This window comes from Electrona antarctica, assembly GCF_951216825.1.
Source record: "Electrona antarctica genome assembly, chromosome: 11".
NCBI classification, from domain to species: Eukaryota; Metazoa; Chordata; class Actinopteri; order Myctophiformes; family Myctophidae; genus Electrona; species Electrona antarctica.
The window spans coordinates 50752964-50780463 of NC_136792.1; the positions used below are offsets into that span (position 1 = coordinate 50752964).

Genomic DNA, 27500 nt, shown 5'->3' on the forward strand with positions numbered 1-27500 from the left:
CTTATAACTCTATGGGAGCAGCCTTATAACTCTATGGGAGCAGCCTTATAACTCTATGGGAGCAGGCTTATAATTCTATAGGAGCAGCCTTATAACTCTATGGGAGCAACCCCCTTCCCCAAAGGTAGCTCCCTCAGAGGAGGGCGTTATGGCCAAATATCGCGATGCTACAATATCATTATGCTTACAGTATTAAGAATTCTGTTCATTTCATTATGAAGTTTTAAGTTAAGAGTATTGGTAAAATATAGACTATAGTTTTGGGGTAGTTAATCATTCAGTCTATCCACTATTGAGAGTATTTTCTCTTTTTTTCCCTCTCTCTTTTATTACAGTATAGCAGTATTTATTTTAGAAGCTTAAGTCCTGGTACACAGTGCTGTATACATTCAGCCACACTAAGTCCTGGTACACAGTGCTGTATACATTCAGCCACACTAAGTCCTGGTACACAGTGCTGTATACATTCAGCCACACTAAGTCCTTGTACACAGTGCTGTACATTCAGCCACACTAAGGCCTGACTCACACCTTCGCAACAGATTGATGTATGCTTGTTGTATGAGATGTATAGCTGATGCAAGCTCGCAATGCATTTCCAATGGGAGTCACATGGTTTGACACAACATTTGTGTTGTATGAGGGGGAGGGGGCAGTCGAAAAACACAGCCGAAAGCCATACAACACAAATGTTGTGTCAAACCATGTGACTCCCATTGGAAATGCATTGCGAGCTTGCATCCGCTATACATCTCATACAACAAGCATGCATCAATGTTGTATGCTAGATGTAAAGGTGTGAGTCGGGCCTAAATCCTTGTACACTGTGTTGTACATTCAGCCACACTAAGTCCTGGTACACTGTGCTGTATAGATTCAGCCACACTAAGTCCTTGTACACTGTGCTGTACATTCAGCCACACTAAGTCCTGGTACACTGTGCTGTTCATTCAGCCACACTAAGTCCTGGTACACTGTGCTGTATAGATTCAGCCACACTAAGTCCTTGTACACTGTGCTGTACATTCAGCCACACTAAGTCCTTGTACACTGTGCTGTACATTCAGCCACACTAAGTCCTGGTACACTGTGCTGTATACATTCAGCCACACTAAGTCCTTGTACACTGTGCTGTACATTCAGCCACACTAAGTCCTTGTACACTGTGCTGTACATTCAGCCACACTAAGTCCTTGTACACTGCGCTGTACATTCAGCCACACTAAGTCCTGGTACACTGTGCTGTATACATTCAGCCACACTAAGTCCTTGTACACTGTGCTGTACATTCAGCCACACTAAGTCCTTGTACGCTGTGCTGTACATTCAGCCACACTAAGTCCTTGTACGCTGTGCTGTACATTCAGCCACACTAAGTCCTTGTACACTGTGCTGTTCATTCAGCCACACTAAGTCCTTGTACACTGTGCTGTATAGATTCAGCCACACTAAGTCCTTGTACACTGTGCTGTATAGATTCAGCCACACTAAGTCCTTGTACACTGTGTTGTACATTCAGCCACACTAAGTCCTTGTACACTGTGCTGTATAGATTCAGCCACACTAAGTCCTTGTACACTGTGTTGTACATTCAGCCACACTAAGTCCTTGTACACTGTGCTGTAGCTGTACATTGAGCCACACTAAAGGTCATTACACACTGGCGAATTAGCGACGCGAATTACAAATTCGACACCGGAGCGAACACCGGAGCGAACAAATAAAGAGCGAAAACGGTCGCATTTTCGCACATTCGCACATTCGCCACTGATGTGGAAGCTTGCATTGACTTCAATTGGTTTTAAAAAAAGGCGAATTATTCGCACGAATAATTCGCGTCGCTAATTCGCCAGTGTGTAATGACCTTTAGTCCTTGTACACTGCGCTGTACATTCAGCCACACTAAGTCCTTGTACACAGTGATGTATACATTCAGCCAGGCTTTATGATCCTGGCTCGATAAATCCTCTCATTCTAAGCCTCGCTTGGCTTTAGTGGAACGGAATAAACCAGGCTGTACAGACCAGGATTTAACAAGCCTGGTTTTGCCTTAAATCCTGGATTAGTTAATCCAGGTTTTGTGAAACAGGCCCCAGGCCAGTAAAATCATTAGAGACAAACAATTGCAACTTCAGTTCCATAACCAAAAAGGCAGTTCAGATTGATTCTTTGCCCTGAATTTGACTTGTTACCATCAGGCAGGAGGCTTAGAGTGAAATTAGCTATAATAAAAATAATAAAAAAGGGTTAAGACTTTGTTTGTGCCAACTGCTGTGGGCATTTTAAATAAGAACATGTTTTAATAGTTCCACCACCTAATCCCCACAGCCCACTGTTCCTGTGTTATGGGAATGCATTATATATAGTATTTTAATGCATTTGTGTATTTTATGTAACAATGTAAATTATTTTGTAAACTGACTGCCAGTGTTGCCAAAGACAAATTTGCATTTCATGTAGGATTTAATGGACTAACTAATGGAAAAACGTTGTTTTTATCTTTTAGTCCCAATAAGTCAGTTACCAATAAAACCTTCAGTATACAGTATACAGATGAGGGGACAGTGACACCTGGTGGCCGCTGGGTGGAATGGAAACAACAGGAATAATGTCAGTGTTATTCCTGAACTGTCAATCAGCTGATCGATAATACTATAAGATCAATCAGTGTAAAGTTAATCTACCCATTACTTTTTTAGATGTATCAGAGTCTCTGCCTGATGACCATGAGGCTAATATCAAAGGTGGAAAAAGTATCAATGCTGCATTATTGCGAACGCAGTGATGACTAACTATGAGACCTAGCAGAACATCATAGTGCTTAATTTCAGCCGGAGCTTGGCGGAGCTCAGCTCCGGTACCTGTCACTTGAGCTCCCCTACCATAGAGGCAGCTCCGGTAGCTGTAGAGGGCGCTCCGCCACCCAAAATGCACATTACAATATACAATACGTCTCTATTATTATTTTAGTTTCATTTTCAAGTCAACTAGGCTTCTTCCTCGTCATAGTTACTTCTATTTCCAGTACGATTCCAAAATAAAACATGGCTTGAATGATCGCATTGCAAGTACAAACAAAAAAACACTCTTATTTTGAAATGTGTGCCCGTTGTGAGAGGAAATAGGTGGCTATGGAACCCCGGCTTGACGCCTCACTGTTGACGGTGTCGGATGCGTAAATAAAAACTCGTCTCGAGTTTTGCAATTTGCATCTGTTGTCGTTCGTTGCATATGGAATATGGAACTTTCATACTTTTATGGAGCAATAGATTGTTCTGCTAGGCTACTTGGAGTTTAGCCTTGGGGACAGCATGCGTTTTGTTTTCAATACAACATGCCATGGTGAGTTCTTATGAACAGAACTGACTGCATTGCCAAATCTCGCAAAGACACCCGGCTTTACAACATGGGTCGATCAATATAACGCTTGCTTTGGTGGGCCCGAAATAAAAAAGACTAGTACAGAATTAAGTAGTAGGCCTAGTAGCATTATTGAGTTGTCATCGGAGGAGGAGGGCGGAGGAGGAACTTGGATAAGGACAACAACAACGCGCATGCAGGTATTTAGCATTGCGTACTGTTCTGATGATGGGCCGCCCTAACTTAATAGTACTGTATTTTATACAGTATCTAATATAATGTTGAGCCGCTGTGCCAACTGAACTGCAAATGCCTACTGTAGTTGTGTGTTGTGACCCGGCGGGCCCCTGTGTAAACTGCTGCTACAAATGTTATTGATTGACTGATTGGAAATTTGATTCAGTTTGTATTCAGTTCAAACGAAAGTAGCCTACACAGGTCAATACAAAATCTGACTGCTACAGTATAAAACCAGAAAAAGCTTAAGACTTGTTACTTCAGGGTCCTCCATCCATTCATCGGAACATTTAAAGACATATAAAAGCGTCTATATGCCTACTCTATTGTGTTCTGATGGGTGGAAAATCATGGATAAAAAAACGAATTTTGTACGTGTGCGTGCACGCACCCGAGCTCCGGCACCTAAGAATTTAGAAATTAAGCACTATTCTGTCTGTCTGTCTGTGTGTGTCATGCTGTAACACCACCCGACCGCCACCAGAGGGCGCAGCTGTATCACACACAAAAAACACACACACACACACACACACACACACACACACACACACACACACACACAAAACTTAACTTAAAAAAAACTTAACTTAAATAAAAAACTTAAAAAGAAAAAACTTTAAAAAAAACTTAAAGAAAACTTAAAAAAACCAAAACACGCACGCGCACACACACACACACACACACACACACATTAATTAATTTATTCTAATTGTTGTTATTACAATTTACGAGCTGCGTTCGCTTCGCGCGTCTTACTTGTAGATACTAGACCTGTGCCCGTCGGACAGCGGCCTACTTGGGAACGATGCAAGTTGGTAACCTAGTATGCAATGCCCGTTGTCATAGCACCCGTTTTAACCGTCTGTCTGTGTCCCCTTTGTGCCCATATATGGAGATCTCTGTGTCTGTCTGTCTGCCTGTGTCTGAAGAGTGCAAACTGACTGTGAAAAGTGGACTCATGGTTAAGTAATCAAATGGCAGGTGTGTGGGGTTGCCATGTCAATCAATTGGCTGAGGCAGAGGCTGGGAATTCTACAGGTGTGGGGACTTAGGCTCATTAGGTCCACTGGCAGAGCCTGACCAGAGCCTTTTGTGGCGGTTCTGGACAACCGTGTATATGCCACCGACTCAAGGCCGGGCACTGCAGTCCCTGGGGGGTGGAACGTGTGTGTGAAAGGTCAGATATGTACGATATCTGTTTTAAATGTTTTATAGAGTGCATGAAAATGTTTAGGGTTCCCTATGGTATCTGTTTTAAATGTTTTTATAGGGTCCCCCATGATATCGGTTTTAAATGTTTTTTTGTGAAATTTCATGTTGAAATATTAAAGATTTGACATGTAGCCTATTGTTGTACTGTAATATATTTTGGTGAGAAATATTTGTTATGGAATTTATTATATAGAGTAAAATATATCCAACGTTAGTGACGGTGTTCTAATCTAGGGTTAAGTGGAGGCACTTGGGGTAAAGTCGTCGAGAGCTTGTAGATCTGCTATTTTCACAGCGCAACACCCGAGCACAACCACACATTTAAACTGACTCCTACTGGATCTCTTCTCCTCCTTAATAGTTTTTATTTGTTGACGAAATTGTCCATAATTATATTTAGTGTAAATTTTGGTCATCATAGCTTAGTTTTCATTTAGATTTTATTTAGTTTTTATTTAGTTTTCCTCAGTGAAGAGAGAGAAAGAGAGAGAGAGAGAGAGTGTGTGTGTGTGTGTGTGTGTGTGTGTGTGTGTGTGTGTGTGTGTGTGTGTGTGTGTGTGTGTGTGTGTGTGTGTGTGTGTGTGTGTGTGTGTGTGTGTGTGTGTGTGTGTGTGTGTGTGTGTGTGTGCAACACAGACTGTTTGGAGGAAGGAAATGGGGCTTGACACACCCTCCGCTACACCGCAACACAAGACCTCCCATTTCCTTATATTCCTATATAGAACATACTGTAAGTCAAACATCTGTGCGTGCGTGCGTGCGTGCGTGCGTGAGTATTTTAAAAATCAGCTAAACTTCTACACTGAAGTCAATGATTTTATTGGGTAGGCCCTAAAATCATGATCGCGGGAAGTATTTTGGGTACTCCTCATTCCGCCTTGTGGTTTCCTGCCAGATGACTACAAATCATTGACTACAACATGACGGAAGTTACCATCCGCTCCTGACCGGATCATAAACCCGAAATGGAATGCTGCCCACAGTGCCCAGGCTAGTGCCCGTGTGTTGGTCTCCCAGCACCAGTAAGCTGCATGCTGGCACCTCCCACGATGTCTTTGGCAGTGTCCTGCTAGTTCTCATTCTCCTGCCTGCTATCTTCTGGCTCGCATTCCATCATACAGATTCTTGTTGGTAACATGTGTACTCCTGCTTATGTTAAGTACTACATGCAGCATTCTGGTGTATACACCCGTCTAGAGACCTCTGTCTGCAGGGTTGGCTTCAGGGTCCAGCATTCACTGCCGTATGGGAGAACAGACTCTACCGTTGCATAGAAGAAGCTGAGTTTGGTTCGACGGGGGAGGTTGGAGTTCCATACGCCGGCCATGCCGTTTAGGGCCCTCCATGCCATTCAAAATCTACAAAAAATACTCCAAAATCCTTCTTTTTGTCAAATCCGTTCAAGGGCACTTCAGCGGTGGTAATTTTAACGTGTCGGACCGCTGATTCGAACTGGCGACCTTCCGGTATCAAGACCGCTCCGCAATCCGTTCGGCCACCGCTGCCGATGTGAATCATGGCGCTGAAGTATACCTAGTAAATGACCACTAGATGGCGGCTCTCAAAGGCTTTGCATGACATTAATTTTCTTTTTCGTTTTTTCGTTTTATGACGTCAGTTGTACCCAAACAACCTGGACCTTGAACATTCTGTGGATTCTCTGTGCTCTGGGCATTTCTCTGTGTGTTCTGAAGCCTTTTTAGCTGCAATGAAAACATGAACAACAATTTGCCAGCTGGTGTCATTGTTGAGGGATTTAGCCTGTTAATCATTGACATACACACTCATTCACACACACACACACACACACACACGCACGCACGCACGCACGCACGCACGCACGCACGCACGCACGCACGCACGCACACACACACACACACACACACACACACACACACACACACACACACACACACACACACACACACACACACACACACACACAAAGGTTTCATGGCTCAATTATTGTGTTAAACATCACACACTCTGTTTACCCTGGTATGCAGGTATTTCCATAGGTGAGTGTGTGTGTGTGTGTGTGTGTGTATGTGTGTGCGTGCGTGTGTGCGTGCGTGCGTGCGTGCGTGCGTGCGTGCGTGCGTGCGTGCGTGCGTGCGAGGAAGTGAAAGTGTGTAAGTGAAACTGACACGGGGTCAGATGAGAAATTATAGCTCTTCCCACACTTGCTCCTCCCCTGAAGTGTGTGTGTGTGTGTGTGTGTGTGTGTGTGTGTGTGTGTGTGTGTGTGTGTGTGGGTGTGGATGTGTGGGTGTGGGGGGGAGGGCTTGGCACAGGGCCAACGTAGACACAGAGGCAGGTGGCAGAGAGAGCAGTGGACAGCAACGAGAGAGAGAGAGCGAGAGAGAGAGAGAGAGAGAGACTGTTTGTCGTGGACAGCAACTTCGAACCATTTAACAGGACGCTAGTATAATCTACTAGACAGACAGACAGACAGACATGCTAAGACGGAAGAGGAGTACGTCTTTTGGGGGCTTCGGATGGTACGTTACGCTGTCTTCATACCATGTGTGTGTGTGTGCGTGTGTGTGTGTGCGCGTGTGTGCGTGCGTGTGCGCGTGTGTGTGTGCGTGTGTGTGTGTGCGCGCGTGTGCGTGCGTGTGTGTGTGTGAGTTTTGGTGGGTGCACGACTGCACGTGTGCAGAAATGAGATGCATGACATGATTGAGATGGCACTGTAAGGGTTAAGTGGGCGGCTGTGGCTCAGGAGGTATAGAGCCGTGGGTGGGCGGTTTGAATCCCGGCTCCTCATATATGTCGAAGTGTCCTTGAGCAAGACACTGAACCCCACACTGCCTCCAGTGAGTCGGTCGGTGCCGCATGCTAACTCGCCACCGTTGGTGCAGTGTGAATGTGGTGAAGTGAGGACGCTGGCGTCGACTGTTCGCCGCTTCACCTCCCAATCTATGAATGAATGCATTGTAAAAGTGTCTATCTTAACATCTCAACGGCACATTGTTACGACATCACCTCTTTGGAAACATTTCTCAACACTTTCCACTTCTGTTGGGATTCCCCAGGACTTTCTGATATGTTACTTATAAGTTACACATTCATGAGAGTGAAATATACGTGTGTGTGTGTGTGTGTGTGTGTGTGTGTGTGTGTGTGTGTGTGTGTGTGTGTGTGTGTGTGTGTGTGTGTGTGTGTGTGTGTGTGTGTGTGTGTGTGTGTGTGTGTGTGTGTGTGTGTGCGTGCGTGCGTGCGTGCGTGCGTGCGTGCGTGCGTGCGTGCGTGCGTGCGTGCGTGCGTGCGTGCGTGCGTGCGTGCGTGCGTGCGTGCGTGCGTGCGTGCGTGCGTGCGTGCGTGCGTGCGTGCGTGCGTGCGTGCCCACACACACACATATTGTTATTGTAAGTTACACATTTCTGAGACTGAAACCGTGGAAAGAGTTGTCTTAACTTCCTACAAGTCACTGGTTCCACAATCTGAGAAACTCTTGACGTGAGTCGACAGTCTGAACCTGATACCCGACAGACCTGATAACAAGCTCATTGAGTACCCGGCAGGTATCAATAAGCTTTGGGCTTATCAAGTTAGCTTGGCAACCTGGTAGTACCCGTCAGCACACGAGCCACACTGCATCCTACATCCAGCACCACATGACAAAGAAACAGTCGCACACATCTTAAATGGTTGCAGTCTCTATAAAGCAGTGTACATTGACACACATCTTATATGGTTGCAGCCGCTATAAATGACTGTACATTACAGGACAACAAGAATGTATAAACACAGCACTGTAAAACGAGACTGGTTTGATCACAACGACACACACATGTCAATTCACTACAAGATATTCCAAATACCCCAGATGTTGTGTTCATTAATGGAAATAGAAAAACTGTCACTATCTTTGAAATAAGCTGCCCATTTGATTTGTATATATGCATGGACACTTGTTTTACATCCAAACGTATGAAATAGCAGCCTTTGGTGGAACGTATTATGGCCTTATGGGATATCATTGTCAACTCGTTGTCCTTGTATTTGGAAGTCCATGTCCATAAACTTTGGCTAAATACTGTTCTGTCTCAGCTGTTATGGGCAGTCTGTCTGGAGAAGGCCAAGTTTCATTTATCCTTAGATGGCTTAAAGGGAAAAAAACCCAAAAACAAACATCCTGTCTAGTAGTGTCAAGTATAGTATGTCATAAATGTGCTATCTTTTTTTCCCTCTGTGTGTTAAGCATGCGCAGCAGTTGTATGTGTGTGCGTGTGTGCGTGCGTGCGTGCGTGCGTGCGTGCGTGCGCGCGTGTGTGTGTGTGTGTGCAAGTGTGTGTGCGTGCGCGTGTTATGTGTGTTTATATGGGTGTGTCTGGTGTGAAACAGCATAAATGTAACTGTTTTTTCTGTGAGAGGAAGGATGGGTGGAGGACACACAGCGCTCCTATTTGTATAACACCTCCGACCGTGTGTGTGTGTGTGTGTGTGTGTGTGTGTGTGTGTGTGTGTGTGTGTGTGTGTGTGTGTGTGTGTGTGTGTGTGTGTGTGTGTGTGTGTGTGTGTGTGCGCGCGCATGTGTGCGTGCGTGTGGGTGCATGCATGTGTGTGCACATAGAATAATTTTAGAAGTATTGCAGATCGGCTATTTTCAATTGGCTGACGTAGAAAATGGGTCTCAAATGCATGATTTGTAATAATAATAATAATCAGTAACTTAATGTAACTAAAGCTGCATGTGGAATGATTGTCGTGGAGTCAAAAGTACACTCTCTGCTGTTGAGATGTAGTGGAGCATGTCCTCACAGTATAGGCAAAGTCTTTTTTTATGTTTTGTTGTGGCTTTCGCCTTTATTTTATATTTTTTTATGGAGAGATAGAAAGTAGGCTGACAGGAAATGGGGAGAGAGATGGGGGGGGGGGGGGGGGGGGGGGGGGTGGCATGCAGTAAAGGCCGTCGGGAGTCGAACCCGCGGCACACTGCCAGACTGGATTACCATCCAAGGTGCCTGGACCGCTGTGCCACGGCCCAGGCCAGAGAGGCGAAGTCTTGACGTCACTCGCTCATCTGCTGGTTCTAAAGTCCTGATGTCACTTACTCATCCCCTGGTTCTAAAGTCCTGATGTCACTTACTCATCCCCTGGTTCTAAAGTCCTGACGTCACTCACTCATCCCCTGGTTCTGAAGTCCTGACGTCACTCGCTCATCCCCTGGTTCTGAAGTCCTGGCGTCACTCGCTCATCCCCTGGTTCTATAAAGTCATGACGTCACTCACTCATCCCCTGGTTCTAAAGTCCTGACGTCACTCGCTCATCCCCTGGTTCTATAAAGTCATGACGTCACTCACTCATCCCCTGGTTCTGAAGTCCTGACGTCACTCGCTCATCCCCTGGTATGCCGGTGACTCCCTGTCACTGCCCATGTCATGTGACCAAGACGGGTCTGTTTGATTTCTCATATTCCATCCTGATTGGCTAAGATTTCAGGAGTGGCACGTTTTGTACAAACTGCCGCAAATAATTAACACAGCTTCAGATTGCGGTGAAACTTTGAAGGAAGAAATGCCATTTGACATTTTTTTTTAAAAACGCTCCTATCCTGGTGGAGACCTGCCCTTTTTCTATAGTGCTGCTACTGTTGGTAAGGTTGTCAGAGTCCAGACTGCTTCAGACCGTACTGACTAACTGCTAGCTTGCATAACGTCTTCAAACTAGGACTTCACCACTTTTCAACCTATGTTCATATAATAGGTCCTCGCTAATAATCATGATAAAATGGCACAATTCTTTTCTACTCTGTCTGTGTCTCATAGGAGGGCTGTGGGCAGTTCAGAAACCCGTCCACCAGTGACATCATCGTTAGGCAGATCTTTTTTTAAACAAGATTTTTTTACAAAAATGATTAGGTTTTTATTATCGTGAGAACGATGGCTTCCATTTTCGCTTTGCAACTTTTCAGGACTAGAAAGCCTGCAGTTTCTATTAGCTTGGATTCCCCATCGATGATGTCACTGGTGGACGGGTTTATGAACTGCCCACAGCCCTCCTATGAGACACAGACACAGAAAGAAATTGTGCCATTGTATCATGATTATTATTGAGGACCTATTATATGAAGATAGGTTGAAAAGTGGTGAAGTGGTCCTTTATGTCCAAGACATACAGATCATCTGAGTTTAATCCTCCATAGAAGAAGATACGATCTCCCACCATGCAACAGCACTTCCTATGCCTCAGAGACAGGACCTTCCCCTTGGGCTCAACCTTCTTCCAGGAGAAGCTGTCTGGACTGAATGTCCATCATTGAACCTTTGTTCGAGGGTCTGGCCTCTGGGGTCGTAGCCACCAAATATGTACAGCTCTCCAATGTAGGTAAAAGCTGCATGACGGGCTCGTCTCTTTGGTTAAAGCTGTGTAGAAGGTGTGTCCAGCCCAGAGGTCGTGCTCTGTGTCAAACACTTTGGTGATCAGATAGTCTCCATCGAATTGAAGTATTGAAGTGGCCCTCTTATGGCTAAACGGATGGATAACACAAAAACACCCTGTAGGGGACTTGTTTCCATTGTGGTTGCATATAAACTATGTGTGTGTGTGTGTGTGTGTGTGTGTGTGTGTGTGTGTGTGTGTGTGGTGCTGCGTGCATGCGTGCGTGCGTGCGTGTGTGCGTGCGTGCGTGCGTGCGTGCGTGCGTGCGTGCGTGGGTCTCGGTCTGTGCCAGTCTCCAGACAGTGGGAGGATCATAGATGGATCAGTGACTATCAATGCCATGCTTTGTCTCTCTTCCCTGTCTGCCTTTTCATTGGTCCAGAGTCTCTGTGTTTTGATTGGTCCAGTTTCGGTGTTTTTATTGGTCCAGAGTCTCCTCCCAGCCTATGGGACTTAACCCCATGTCCTCCCATACTATGGGACTTAACCCCATGACCTCCCAGCCTATGGAACTTAACCCCAAGACCTCCCAGCATATGGGACTTAACCCCATGAACCTCCCAGCCTTTGGGACTTAACCCCATGGTCTCCCATACTATGGGACTTAAACCCATGACCTCCCAGCCTATGGAACTTAACCCCAAGACCTCTGGTCTGGCATGCCTGTGATTGGCCTACCGACACTGCCCATCTTGACTGTCCTCTGAGGTGGATAATAGCTATGCTGGGATAGTCTGATGTGAGGTTACTCCATGGTGGGAAATTATACAAGTAGTACGGTATGATGCAAGAGAACTATAACTTGTAACTTATAACTTTTATTTTTGTAGAAGAGGCACACTAATATTGTTTATGCCGTTTGCTTTGATGGAATAATTGCACGCCGTAATTTGTTTGCATGTGTAAACTTGAAACATTATTGTACTCACGCCATACTATCCCATATAGTATATGGGACCCCATGACCCTGATCTCCCAGCCTATGGGACTTAACCCCATGACCTCCCAGCCTATGGGACTTAACCCCATGATCCTGATCTCCCAGCCTATGGGACTTAACCCCATGACCCTGATCTCCCAGCCTATGGGACTTAACCCCATGACCCTGATCTCCCAGCCTATGGGACTTAACCCGTGCATGATACTTTCTTTATATTATCGGAAAGAGGACCACCCTGGGCTGCAAGACCTACGCTGCACAGGCGTATAGGTCTAGGATCAGTTTGGGCGGAAGTTGCGGGATTTTATCGGAGGTATCGCCGAAGGAAATGACGTTGATGCTCTACAAAGCAGTTTACATTCTCCGCGAATGAAACGAGTGTTGTGATTGGTCGGGAAAATATCATATCCGGGAGAAATACATCTGACGGATGTTCCGGACGATACATATCCGCCGATAGCTTCTCTGCCTTACGCTGTGACCAGGCTTTTCTTTTCGCAGATAAGTAAGCCTGTGACCGAGGCTAGTACAGGACAGGTACTCTTTTGTTCAGACATCAGACATTGTAGCAGCATAATGATGATTGATTGATTGATTGATTGATTGATTGATTGATTGATTGATTTGTATTAACAGATTGCAGAATGGGTACATTTCAAGGAAGGTACAGACGGGTCAATACAAAAAAACTGCTAAGAGGATAAAACCAGGAAAAGCACTATTAAAGAATTGTTTACATCAGGGTCACCCGTTTCGACTGTTATCAATAGACAAGACCGCAGTGATCACTTAGGATCAGTACGATTGTTTTCGACGAGTATGACTATGCTCTGCCGACTGATAAAAAACCCCAACATGCGTTAATATTAGGACCGCGCTGCGACATGCTTGTGGTTAAGTTTAGGGGAGGGTATGAGGAGGCTTGTCATTTTCAGTAGGCTCCCAGCATGTCCAGTAGACCTGAGTAGACCGATAAGATCGGTTAACGTGTCATCAACGCCAATCGCAGCCAGTAGGCTCCAGACGAGCCGATCGGCTAGATAAGATCGGCGTAATAAGTAACCTACTGGGAATTATCGGTTGATTTTCGGTCAAAACGGCTGTCAGGGTCCTCCAGAGGTGAGTGCTAGGGGGTGAGTCTGAAGAGGTGAGTGCTAGGGGGTGTAAAGTTCTTCTGCATGTTAAAGGTAAGGTAAGGTAAGGTAAGGTAAGGTAAGGTAAGGTAATTTTATTTATAAAGCGCCTTTCAAAACAATCGTTACAAGGTGCTGTACAAAGTAAAATAATAAAATAAAACAAGAAAACACAGTCAACAGCAAAACAGCAATAACAATAAGAAACGAAGCAACAGAACAATACATGAAAATATATACAGGCAGAACAAGACTCAACAACAAGAGATAATCACTATAGTAGACCAAAATATTTACGATACAAGTGTGTTTTTAGCAGCTTTAAAGAGAGAGTGATGTATTTATGGAATCAAGGTCACCTCGCAGCACTGATCAGACCAGTTATGAGATTACGTGGGTGCGTGTGTGTTTATATGAGGGCATTATGGACGCTCCACCGCTACCAGGGAAAGAATGAAAACACGCAGCGTACTTAACCCATCACATGGGTTACCCATCACAACCCATAACATTCAGGACATTCCTTTAGCTATGGAAAAATAGCAGATCTACAAGCTCTGCTTTTTGGGGGGGGGGGGGGGGGACCCCAGAATCTGGTCTCAGGTCTAAATGGGTCAACTCCTCATCTGTGGCTCAGTAGGTAGAGCGGGTCGTCCAATGATCCGTGGGGTCGGCGGTTCGAGTCCCGGCTCCTCATCCTCCTGTCCACATGTCGAAGTGTCCTTGGGCAAGACACTGAACCCCACACTGCCTCCAATGAGTCGCTCAGTGTGAGCTCGCCACCATTGGTGTGTGAATGTGGGAAGTGAGGACGCTGGCGTCAAGCTGTTAGCCGTTTCACCTCCCAATGTATGAATGAATGGACAATTGTAAGCGCTTTGAGTATAAACATGTAGTGCATAGTAAATGTATTGATATAATAATTATTACAAGCTTTTAATCCGGATCGTTGTCACCATGGGCCACATACTGTACACTGTACAAAACAAGAATACAAATTAACCCATTCTGGGCAGGAACCCCTGTTGGTGTTTCAAGCATTATGTTATACTTTAGCTATTGAAAAATAGCAGATCTACAAGCTCATAGCGTGCCACCGAGTGGCGCGATACGAGCTTGTAGGTCTGCTATTTTTGAAAAATCGTTAAAATGTGGCGCATTTCATTGAATATATATTTCAGAGCGAACATTTTTAACTAAAATATTTGCTTCTGGGGGGTCCCTGGAGCTACATATTTTGAAATGGGGGTCCGTGGCCCAATAGAGATAATTCTGGGGATCCTTGACATGAAAAAGGTTGAGCACCACTGACATAGAAACATAGGTTTTTCAGAAAATATTTAGGATTTAGAAGCCTTTTTTTTAATCGACCTCAGTCCAAAATGGGTTAACAAACTGTCCACAAAAAAAAGGGAAAAAAATCAAAAGGGCACATTGCTGTCCAGACTAGGGCAAAGGGGCAGGTGCTCTAGCACCACCTAGTGTCTATCTGTGCACGCCCCTGCGTGAGAAAACGGACAGGATTTAGAAGACGTTATCTGGGGGCCAGTGCTGAGGCTCCATCATTCCGTGGTTGTAATCCAGCAGACATGCACGTGAGATATGTGGAGGAGGACATGTCGTCTGACTGACTCACTGCATGCTTTAGCCTTTTAAGCTTGACAGAGCATGTGCGTGTGGCACACACACACACACACACACACACACACGCACACGCCGTGTGCGTGTGTGTGTGTGTGTGTGTGTGTGTGTGTGTGTGTGTGTGTACAGTGTGTGTGTGTGTGTGTGTGTGTGTGTGTGTGCGTGCGCGTGTGTGTGACAGTGTCTCCAAGGGATTCTTAACACTAATCTGAAAATCCTATAAATTTGGAGACTGCATGCACAGTCTTTACTCACAGCACGCAGGCACGCACGCAGGCACGCACGCACGCACGCACCCATGACGCAGGCAGGCACACGCGTAGGCACGCACGTAGGCACGACAACACAATGTATGCTCTTGTATTGATGGTTTCAATATCATTTGAATGTTTTCCAGGGTTTTGAATATGACTGCCTATTTGCCTAATGTGCCTATCTGGCATAGAGTTGCTAGCCTGGTTAATAAGCCAGACCGAATCAGCCGTTGGCAAAAAAAAAAAAGCCTGCCGGCGGATTACGGTCTGGAGAGGCTCAATTGTACGCCCATTTCCTACACCAGAGAACTGGTGTGGCCAATCGGGACACGGTATGCAATATGGGCGGGCTTTGGTACAGTGACGTTCAATGCTTGAGACCTTTGACTGACAGTAGCTCTGACCAATTGCGTCAAAGAGAAAATGTTTGAACCCGCCCCCCGGGAAACAAGATCCATACACAGCATCTCCAGACTCAAATACCACACGACAGTGTGATTTGAGTCTGGCTTATTAGCCAGGCTAATACTGGCATACTCACCATAGCCTGGTCAAGGTTTCCCCCTGGTGGACGTGTCATTTCCAACTATTGTCAGCGCATGGAAACTAGGGGCTACTAATATATACTATTCTCTGCCTATCGGGACGTAACTCGGACGGCGCTGAGTCGGGTCTGGTGGCCGTCGCAACGCTCGGCACGGCGACTCGCTCGGCACGGCGACTCGCTCGGCTGGCGCCTCGCTCGGCGGTGCCTCACGTGGCTCAAGGCCACCAGACACGGCGCAGCTCCGTCAGGACATCAGTGATAATGACAATAGGTGATAATGACATACTGAAACAGTGAGTATGCCAGTATGGACATATTGGGCCTATTCAAAGGTGCTGATAACGGATGATTTCGCCTATTCAATAGAGAGATAACAGTCGAATGGGGTGCAGTAATCAGGGTTGTCCCGATCGGATCGGGTGATCGGAAATCGGCTCCGATCACATGATTTTCAAAAAGATCGTAATCGGGGGGGAAAAGATCGTATTTTTAATTGTCTAATGTAAATCTCAAAGAAAGATGTATAAGCAATGAGATTTTGTTAAAACGCTGTTGTGTTTATGCTAGTTGTTTTCCTTCTGGTCCCAGTCAGAGATCATCAAACAAAGACTAGTCACACTCGGAGGCGTGGATATGATGAAAACAAAGGAAATGCAACCCCCGCTATGCATGATGGCATAGGTGTCTGTAGTACTCTCTGAATGAGAGAGATACTCTTTAAAGGGGCATTCCACTCATTTTCAACATTTTACTATGTCATCAATATACCTTAGCTGTGTGGAAATAATAAAAAAGTCCCCCCATTCTGTGTTTCCTAGAACTAGAGGTCTGAAAAAAATCGGTCATTGTGTTCTTTTTTCTTCTTTCTTTCTATGAAATCATGGTGAAACACATCTTGATGATGTCATCAAGATGTGTTTCACCATGTTAATGATTTTTTTCATAATTACAGTTCTAGGAAACACAGAATGGGGGAACTTTTGTATTATTTCCACACAACAGCTCTAAGGTATATTAATGACATAGTAAAATGTTGAAAATGGGTTGTTTTCCCCTTTAAGTTAAGAGTTTTAACTTGACTTAAATTCTATATAAGCTGTAAAAGTATTCACTCTAATTGACCAATACATCATTATTTTTGCATGATTCCATGATTTCATAGAAAGAAAGAAGAAAAAAAAAACACAATGACAGTCATTCTAATAAAAGTATAGTCACATTTTGCCTTTGTTGCCCAAAATGCAGATACAAACATGGACCTTTGATATAATATGAAAAGGGTTGAAACCACCAGTAAGAGACAACTGACATAAAAAGACACATCAATACAGTCACACTTGTGAAAGAAACAGCACTGCTGCTGCTCGTCGTGCTAATGAGTGTCTGAACAGAACCAAGGGAGCTTGAAGAACATGGCTTTAATGTCTGCGTTCATGTCTCTGAATAATGGTGAATACTAATGTACTGTATCTCTCTCCCTCTCCCCCCCCCCCCCCCCCCCCCCCGCCAGGATTGAGAAGAGCAGCCTGTCTGCGCTGAAAGCCAGGTAGGTTGACAACCATCCATGTTCGATGGAAGACCACCATATTGTCGAAATGTGCAATTTATATGATGTTTGATAGAGACCGTATTGTCTAAATGTGCAGTATATATGCCTGCAAACTCTGGTCTCCCGTGTGAAAGGCCAATATCTTAACCATTAGGCCAAAGGGGATATCCCTAATATATTCTGAGATATTAGACGTTTGAGGCTGGCTGAGGCTCTGAGTCATTCTGCTACACCTGATCTGCCGCTGTGCATGAGTCAGTCTGCTTGTGTTTTGGTTTGGGTTTCTCACTCTAACTAACGTGCAGGGCTTGTTGTTTATGTTGTTGTTTTGGTTGTTATTGTGCACATGATGCGCAGCCTGTGAGGCATATGGTCCGGGGCAGACAACTGATCAGGTGACTAGTCTCATGCACTCTTTACCTGATCAGAGCGGCTATTTAAACGTCTCTGCCTACCTGCTCATTTCCTGGCTTCTCTCGATCTGCTGTGCTGATGATGTGCGTCATTGCTGCTGCTGTCTCCCGCCTCGCTTGCTGCTAACCTGCTGCTCATGATGAAGTTTTGCAGCGTTTATTTCGGCGTTCCACGCTTTCCTGCAGGTCGTCGCTGTTATGAGCCGTTCATTTGTTCCTTATGGTTGTTTGTTTGTGGATGGCTATTGCTGTCCGTGCTCCTCAAGTGCGGCACTTTGCTTGCAGTGTTGCAAATCCCACCGCCTCCCCAGCATCATTCTAGAGTTGTCTGACCCCCCCCCCCCCCCTTTAAGAGAAGGATTTTGCCCAGCTTTGTCATTTATTTGTGGTGGTACTTACATTTGTATAGGTCGCGTTTTCCATTCGGACAGAGAGCAGGGCTGCACAAGGCAATTGAGCTTAGATCGGCATAGACTTGCCCTTGAGGGCTTCATAACCCACTTCCACTCAAGGCTGCTTGGTTTCGGACGACACTTAATATGGCGCAGCCTCGCGTGAACGCACATACTGAGTGCAAGTGTGTATAGACGAATTCAAAAACGGGTCTCATGGTCGCAGCTTACATATTTCCTGACTCGACGTAGCTGCAGGGTTTAAACCCTCACCAGGCGCAGCTCTTCTACTACAGTGAACAGTAGAGTGACTGATGTTAGTCTGCCTCAAACATTACTCTTTTACCTGCTTTTTACTAACACTAACATTACAAAGATGCCCAGAACATCGAGATGAACCTGTGTAGTTTATGGCTGCTTTCCAAAAAAAAATTAAACGGAATGTCAAAATATCCACCGCGGTAGCTGAGACCAGAGCCATTGAGTAATGGTTGAGACGAAGCAGTGAAAGGTCCTGAAAGATACATAACGTCAGTCTTACGCAATCTTTCTGTTTTATGAACACAAGGCTGCTGTACTTTATACCTCATACTAAGCATTTAAAGTATGAGGTATAAAGTACGGCAGCCTTGTAGACATGAGGTCTGATACAACCCTGTGTGTGTGTGTGTGTGTGTGTGTGTGTGTGTGTGGGGGACTGGCCAACTTCCCTTTGATGTACTGCATTAGCACTCAGGCCGTGTTTAATGAGTGTCGCTGAATAGTCGGCGTGTGTGTGCGTACATGCGTCGCCGGGGGCAACAGTGAGAATTATATGTGCCGTTTTTTCAGCCATGTCTCTGACGGCGAAGACCTCTGACGATGATCATTTGCACCTGATATTATTCATGCTTGCATTTTCAGAGCGCTTTTCCAAGTGCTCAAAGAGTGTTGTTTTTAGCAGCAAATTTCTATTTTAGTTTAGTCACCATAGTCTTAGTCACATTTTAGTCCCCTGGTTAGTCTAGTTTTAAATGTTTTTTTTTGTGGCTTTCACCTTTTTATTTAATATATTTTATGGAGGGACAGACAGTAGGCTGACAGGAAATGGGGAGAGAGATGGTGGGGGAAGACATGCAGTGAAGGCCGTCGGGATCGGGAGTCGAACCTGCGGCACACTGCCAGACTGGATTACCAGCCAAGGTGCCTGGACCACTGAGCCATGGCCCAGGCCGTTAGTCTAGTTTTAGTCGACTAAATGTCACACGATTTTAGTCGACTGAATCTACAGTTGATTTAGTCGACTGAAATGTATTTTGGCGGTCCATGATGCCGTCGTAATGGATGATTTTACACTTGCTGAAAATAGCCGATCTATAACGCGTCGCAGCGTGACACCAAGTGTAAAATGACTTGTGCATGTTACTTATACTGGATCTCGTCCTGTCCACTACTAGACCCTTGCAAACATTTTTGTCTAGAGTTCATTTGTTGACGAAATTGTCAATATATTCAGTGTTAGTTTTAGTCATCATAGCTGAGTTTTCGTTTAGTTCCAATTTAGTTTGTCAGTGAAAAAAGGTATAGTCGACGAACATTTTTCGTCATAGTATTAGTCGACGAAATCAACACTGCTTTACAGTGGTCCATTCATTCATTCATTCATTCATTCATTCATTCATTGGGAGGTGAAGCGGCAAACAGTCGACACCAGCGCCCTCACTTTCCAATCATTTCCAATCATATAAATTTCCCCCCATTGTTATGATAAGGGGTGCACGGAATTCTGACCGATATCCGATCTCCGATTATTTGCAGGGTCATATCTGCCGATATACCGATTCTGACCGATTCCGATATTATACAGAGGACCACAATGGAAACAAGCCTAGGCCCTATTGGCCCAAAGCCTGTTAATAAAGTATTCAATCAATCAATAAATAGCATAATACCTTTCCAAGTGTCTGTTTTCACAACTGAATGGCTACTGAATGAGATCAGTACACAAATTAAACGTAGATTTATTTGAAATTGTATTTATTTTTTGCTGTTATATAATCTGTATTATTTTGAGACCATACCGAATACCGATATGGCATTTTTATGGCCGATATGGCCAATTCCGATTATGCTACCGATTATTAATCGTGCAAGGAGCCAGCTTAGGTGGTTCGGGCATCTGGTTAGGATGCCTCCCTATAGGGAGGCACGTCCCACTGGGAGGAGACCCCGGGGCAGACCAAGGCGCAGTTGGAGGAAACACATCAACTCACTGGCCCATTGGAACGTCTCGGAATCCCCCAGGAGGAAGTCACTAATGTTGCTCTGGAGAAGGAAGTCTGGAGCTCTCTGGTGGAGCTGTTGACCCCGCGACCCGACTACGGATAAGCGGTTGGACTGCCATGTACAGTATATGACATCATGGATGTGCTGTGGATTGTTCAACTAGTGGGGCTATATGTGCTAGTGGGGCTATACGCGAGCGCGCGCACACGTGCACGCGAGCGTTCACACGTGCACGCGAGCGTTCACACGTGCACGCGAGCGTTCACTGATTGAAATAGCCTCTTAGGCCTATATTTCTATTTAGTATGACCCACAATTGTATATCAAATTGTATTCTATTTATTTGCATAATGGGGAAACTTCATTTCGTGTTGTCTTATGCATTTACCTTGCAAACGTCACCTCTGTAATTTAAGTCAGTGGTTCCCAAAGTGGGGTCTGGGGACCCCCATTGGGTCCTAGAGGGAGTTCCAGGGGGTTCCCAGTTAAATGATAGTTTGGAACCAAATGGACCCCAACGGGCCCATTTTGGTTCCATTTGTACACTCTGAGTTAAATTAACATTGATTTTACAATATAAATTGGGGGTCCCAGAGATAGTAATGCCATTAAATGGGGGCCCGTAGACTAATGCATGTCAAACTGGGGGTCCTTGGTAAATGGTGCATTTATATAGCGCCTTTATCCAAGGCGCTATATATGCAATAGATTGTGCATTACATTCACCCATTCATACACCGATTGCGGCGGAAGCCATGCAAGGTACCAACCAGCACATCGGGAGCAATTTGGGGTTCAGTGTCTTGCCCAAGGACACTTCGACATGTAGACAGGAGGAGCCGGGATTCTAACCGCCGACCCATGGATCATTGGACGACCTGCTCTACCTCCTGAGCCACAGTCGCCTTGAAATTAAGCGTGTTGAGAATCACTGCTGGAACCGTCAAAATCTGGCATATCTTTGTGCGTGCGTGCGTGCATGCGTGCGTGCGTGCGTGTGTGTGAGAACACTGATGTGTTGTCATTGAAGTGGAGCAGGTCTGGAGTGGTTGTGAATGTGAATGGACGAGTCGTGACTCATAGTTGAGCTAGCTGATTCATCGCACGTGTGTGTGTGTGTGTGTGTGTGTGTGTGTGTGTGTGTGTGTGTGTGTGTGTGTGTGTGTGTGTGTGTGTGTGTGTGTGTGTGTGTGTGTGTGTGTGTGTGTGTGTGTGTGTGTGTGTGCGTGCGATACAATAGTGTCTACATAATCTTTCATCCGCAGCCTCCCAGACAGATTGTTGAAAGCGTCAGAGGCAACAAGCAGCTAATCAGAGCAGATATCAATTACATATGCAAATTGAAACACAATCAATCAATTAAGTTATGCAAATGTAAGCGAACTGCTTAACATATCAGTCACACAGTTACAGAGGCCTGCTGCTGTTTGTTAGTGTGAGGTAGGTAGGGTGACCACATCCAAACTGTTCAGCAACAGTGTTGATTTCGTCGACTAAAGACTACCTTTTTTCACTGACGAAAACTACATGGAAACTAAATGAAAACTAAGCTATGATGACTAAAACTAAGACTAAATATACTGACAATTTCATCAACAAATAAAAACTAGACAAAAATGTTAGGAAGGGACTAGTGGACAAGAGATCCAGTATAAGTCCTTTTACAATTGGTTGCATGCTGAAAATAGCAGATCTATACGTCATTATATCATTATACGACGGCATCGAGGCCCGCCAAAATGCATTTTAGTCGACTAAATCAACTGTAGATTTAGTCGACTAAAATCTTGATATTTATCTTTGATATTTAGTCGAGTGAAACTAACACTAAAACATTCCGGGTCACTAGAATGGGACTAAAAAACTAAATGAAAACTATTCAAGAAAAAACCATAAAATAGAAATGTCCTGCCAAAAACATACTGGATGCAAACTGTTCATTTGAGGGACAGCATAGTATCGCTTATGTCATGGGTTCCCAAAGTGGGGTTCGGGGACCCCTGGGGGCACTTGAGGGCTCAATTAGAGATAGTTAGGAAGTTGGAACCAAATGGACCGTTATGGGTCTGTAACTCAGAGAGTGTACAAATGGAACCAAATGGACCCTAACGGGTCCATTTGGTTCCATTTGTACACTCTCAGAGTTAAATTAACAGTGGTTTTACAATATAAATTGGGGTCCCAGAGATAGAAATGCGATTAAATCGATGGTCCGTAGCATAATGCGTGTGAAACTGGGGGTCCATGAAATGAATATGATTCGGAATCACTGCTAGAGCCGTAAAAATCCTCCCTTATCGGGGTCACTGGCATATGTTTTCAAATGGGGGGTCCGTGGCCTAATAAATGTTGATTTGGGGGTCCTTGACACGGAAAGTTTGGGAACCACTGGCTTATGTGGGACAAGTGGGATGGGACGGGGTTAGCGACCCATTTAGACCTGAGAGCAGATTCTACAAATGCCTTCTAAATCCTTACAGTTTTCTGAAAAACCCTACGTTTCGTCGTTCTCAAGCATTTTCATCAAGGTTCTTTATTATTGGTCTCCCGAGGAAGAAATTTGTCTTAGACAAAGGGCCCGCATGCAAGCGTAGCCCTTATGCCCATGTCGCCGCAGAGCAGCGCCAAATACATCTTTCTTGCAACATCAAAGAAAAAGAAAAGCTAGCAAGAAAGCCGTCAAGCCGTTCATGTCAAGGGACATGAAGGGACATAAAGGGACATGAAGGGACATGAAAATCATGTTCCAGGGACCCCCCCCATCCCCAGAAGCAAAGATAAGAGTTAAAAGCGTTCGCTCTGAAAGAATATGTTCAAAGATTTGCACCACTCGTAGATGAGCTTGTATAGATCTGCTATTTTTCTTTTTTTTGTGATTAGTATTTTATTGGATTTTCTTTTTTCAGACAACACAACACCCACAATACGAGTCAACGGTAACAAAAAACAACAAAGCAAAAAAAAAACGTTTGACACAAATCGACAGTCACAATAAAAAAAACTGTTAAGTAAGTAAGTAAGTACATTGTATTTATATAGCACTTCTCACGGAGAAAACTCACAAAGTGCTTTACATGCAGAAATGAAAAGCAAAGACAAGCAAAATACAACAGAATAGTAGTCAACAAAAAACAGGAACATACAATTGATCTAAGAAAGAAAAAAAAAAAGAAGAAAAAAAACAGTTCTATGTAGTAATACAGGAACAGAAGAAAAAGAAAGAAAAAAAACACAACTCAGAGGGAAGGAAGGGGAGAGAGGCTGTGTTATGTGAGCAGGCGAGGATCTACTGTAAGGGGGAGGGGCCAGCCAGTATAGTCTGTCATTACGTATAGTGCTATCATACACAAGGAATCTGTCCCACTTCTGGTGGAACTGATCTATTCTACCTTTCATAGAGAATGGATACTCTTTCATATGACCCTGTTCTGTTACGTAAATTATGCCATTCTGTGATTGATGGTACGTACGTGGGGCTGATTTCCATAATTGGACTAGCAAGCCTCCTGCCCAGCATTATGGATCCATTCATCCTCCTGCCCAGCATTATGGATCCATTCATCCTCCTGCCCAGCATTATGGCCGTTTGGACCCATTCCACGTATGTGGAAGGAGTTATATCTTTAACCCATTTTGACCTGAGATCAGATTCTAACACGAGGCCCGCCAGGAACATAGGAATATAGACACGTAGAATAGCGTAGCGTGCCACACCCGGAAAAGCCGTTTTAACAGCGATGTATTCATTAATGCATGTTTTAATACGATCGTATCGAAATCTACCGTTCGTTAGCTTTGTTATGCTTCTGAGCCAATGGCCGCGGCCATTTTGAAGATGCGCGCGCATCCACTTACATTGCCTGCTCTGTTTTCAGACGGCTTTATCTCACAGAAGCGACATTGCAGGGGTCGCTTTGTCCCAGACAAGCGTTTTCAACGGCCTGTAGCAGGCGCTGTGATACTCGCGGTCCACTTTTTCCACCACCGACCGAGAGAACAAGCACCAGCTTCGTCAACACACACGGAATGGTTTCATAGTCAAATGCGATTACGGATATTTGGCTCTTCAAAGTAAGTGTCACGCGCGATAAAACCCTGGCAGGACGCGACGGAGGGATTAAATAATGGTAGCGGTAAATGGGCTAAAAATGTCTTCTACATCCTGACAGTTTTCTGAAAAAGCTATGTTTCTATGTCAGTCGTTCTTCGATTTTTCAAAAATAGCAGACCTACAAGCTCGTGGCGCGCTATGAGCTTGTAGATCTGCTATATTTCAATAGCTAAAAATGGGTTAAGAATATATCTCCTAGTATAAATAAACGGATATCAAGAGGGATATATCTTGCCCAATGATTATCTCAATGTAATCATGTATTTGTATCCAAAGATCTTGTACCACTTACTTCACTACTTTCTGTAAAAGTAGTTTGCATGTCTTTTCCCCCTACCATTTTCAGAGCACTAGTAGTATAGTGCTAACTTTCTCCAACAACATTGAGTAGTAGAGCGATGCTTCGTGACCCCTACCATAGCTGGTAATAATAGAAGAGGGAGTCTTCCCATTCTGAGGGACCAAGTAGCACTAGACATTGTTCTCAACAAGCTTTGGAGTTGTACATATATATAGTGCCAGAATTGTTGTCTATTTAGATTAAATTATGCCTGTAAGACATTAAAATATTTGAGTTCCTGGTCTCTGTAGAGGTCACCATGTCAGGATGCAGCGAGGTTTGAACCCAATGTGCAGAGTCACGAGAAACAAGTGTCGATTTCAAAGTATTTAATAAGGAAAGGCAAAATCTTACAACGAAGTAGAACTCAGGAAAACGTAGGCTACGGTTCTGGCGGGGTCCGTGTTGTGGTTAAGAGTGTCCGCCCTGAGATTGGGAGGTCAAGGTTCAATGCCCCGGCCGGGTCACACAAAACATGGGACATGGCTGGACATGGACTAAATCTACAGGCCTTGATGGTGTTGTGGTTGCATCATGCTGAAAATAGATCGACTAAATCTACAGGCCTTGATGGTGTTGTGGTTGCATCATGCTGAAAATAGATTGACTAAATCTACAGGCCTTGATGGTGTTGTGGTTGCATCATGCTGAAAATAGATTGACTAAATCTACAGGCCTTGATGGTGTTGTGGTTGCATCATGCTGAAAATAGATTGACTAAATCTACAGGCCTTGATGGTGTTGTGGTTGCATCATGCTGAAAATAGATCAACTAAATCTACAGGCCTTGATGGTGTTGTGGTTGCATCATGCTGAAAATAGATCGACTGAATCTACAGGCCTTAATGGTGTTGTGGTTGCATCATGCTGAGAATTGATCGACTAAATCTACAGGCCTTGATGGTGTTGTGGTTGCATGCTGAAAATAGCACCGCAGCGCCAAGCGTTGTGAGCTTGTAGATCTGAAGCGTTGTGAGCTTGTAGATCTGCCATATTCAGAGCTCAACCAAACATAAAATGACTTCATTGAAACCCTTCAGCTCAGAATGACCATTAACCATTTATTGCAAAGCTATTGCATTTAGTATGGCGGTGTGTGGCTCTGCTCATGTGATGTCATTATCATCTGATATCATATCACTTTTGATATCTCAGATTATCTGTGTACCGAGACACAGCTCTGATATCAACAACAAACCCCAGAGCGGAGCATAACATCTCGGGCGTCTCCCTATAGGGAGGTCCTCGAGCCACGTCCCACTGGGAGGAGACCTCCCGGGGCAGACCAAGGACCAGTTGGAGGAAACACATCAACTCACTGGCATTGGAACGTCTCGGGATCCCCCAGGAGGAAGTTACTAATGTTGCGAGGGAAGTCTGGAGTAGTGTCAGTGACTTGCCGAACTGAACTGCGCACCAAGTGTGCGCTCGCAACGTGTTACCGTCTCAATGATGATACCGTCTTATTACATGCATGTAAGGGATAATATCTGGCTAGATAATTCACCACCACCACCTCGGCTTCGCCTCGGTGGTTAAACTCCCTGTCGGTGAATTATCTCCCGACATTGACCACCTAGCCAGATATTATCCCGCTTATTACATGGCTATCTAACATACGTAAATTAATACATTGACCCAAAACACAACAAACAAGTATTCCATAAGTTCGCGCTGGCTGCGTCTGCCCAGCTGCAGCACTGTCAGAAAACAAGGAAGTGAGTTGATCAAATAGAATCCATTTCGGGTCCTGCTTTGTCTATTTCTCTCTCAAATGTTTTCAAAAACATTTTTGAGAGCAACGTTTAGCTAAATGACATTGTGTGTCACAGTGTGTGTGTGTTTACATGCATGGCTGTCATGTTGGAAACAGCAGTAAATCAAGCGGGGAGCAGCCGCGCAAGCTGGTGATCAAAGGGTTTGATTAGGCAGCAGTCTGTTATAGAGCGGAGCGGTCTGTTATCAAGACATAACTCACCGCTGAAGTCAGCGATTGACCAATCAGAATCAAGCATTCAACCAAGCCATGTAATAAGTCATATTATGGTATGCAAATATGTACATCTTAGCCCCTAAGATACAGCATGTGTGTCACGAGGAAAACTTCTCTCTCTCTCTCTCTCTCTCTCTCACACACTCTCTCCCTCTCACACACTCTCTCCCTCTCATTAATTCCATTGTCTCTCGCTCGTGTCCTTGTGTCCTTTTTTCAGTTATTGCTACAAAGAAAGAAGCGGTCGCTCTGCATTCACACTCAACACGGCCACCTCATTAACAACTGCATAATTACCCCCCCCCCCCTCTCTCTCTCTCTCTCATACACAGATGAATTCATTAATACATTGCATGGATGTAACAGGAGAGAGAGAGAGAGAGAGAGAGAGAGAGAGAGAGAGAGAGAGAGAGACACACACACGGAGAGAGAGAGAGACTCACACAGAGAGAGAGAGAGAGAGAGAGAGACACAGAGAGAGAGAGAGAGACAGAGAGAGAGAGAGAGACAGAGAGAGAGAGAGACACAGAGAGAGAGAGAGAGAGGAGAGAGAGAGACAGAGACAGACAGAGACAGAGATAGAGAGAGAGGTTGTTGTACTACAGAAGCTGGTTATCATCATTGGTGAAGATGCCTCGAAAACTGTGGTGAGCTGATCCTGTTTGCACAGCATGTGTCATTAATTCATAGCAGCGAGGCAGCATAATGTGACGCTCATTGCATGCA

The 27500-nt window shown here is 44.8% G+C and overlaps 1 protein-coding gene and 1 long non-coding RNA gene across 2 annotated transcripts in view; one reads left to right on the forward strand and one right to left on the reverse strand.

Annotated features, from left to right (window-relative positions):
• Nucleotides 1-27500, reverse strand: part of LOC306932850 — a 520149-nt gene that overhangs the window by 29783 nt on the left and 462866 nt on the right. The window lies entirely within an intron of this gene.
• rap1gap2a (RAP1 GTPase activating protein 2a) overlaps nt 7252-27500 on the forward strand; it is a 186425-nt gene continuing 166176 nt past the window's right edge. Inside the window, exons 1-2 of the mRNA XM_079514779.1 lie at nt 7252-7310; nt 17222-17257. Coding sequence (XP_079370905.1) covers nt 7267-7310; nt 17222-17257 — 80 coding nt within the window. The 5' untranslated portion in view covers nt 7252-7266. The remainder of the gene's footprint in view (nt 7311-17221; nt 17258-27500) is intronic.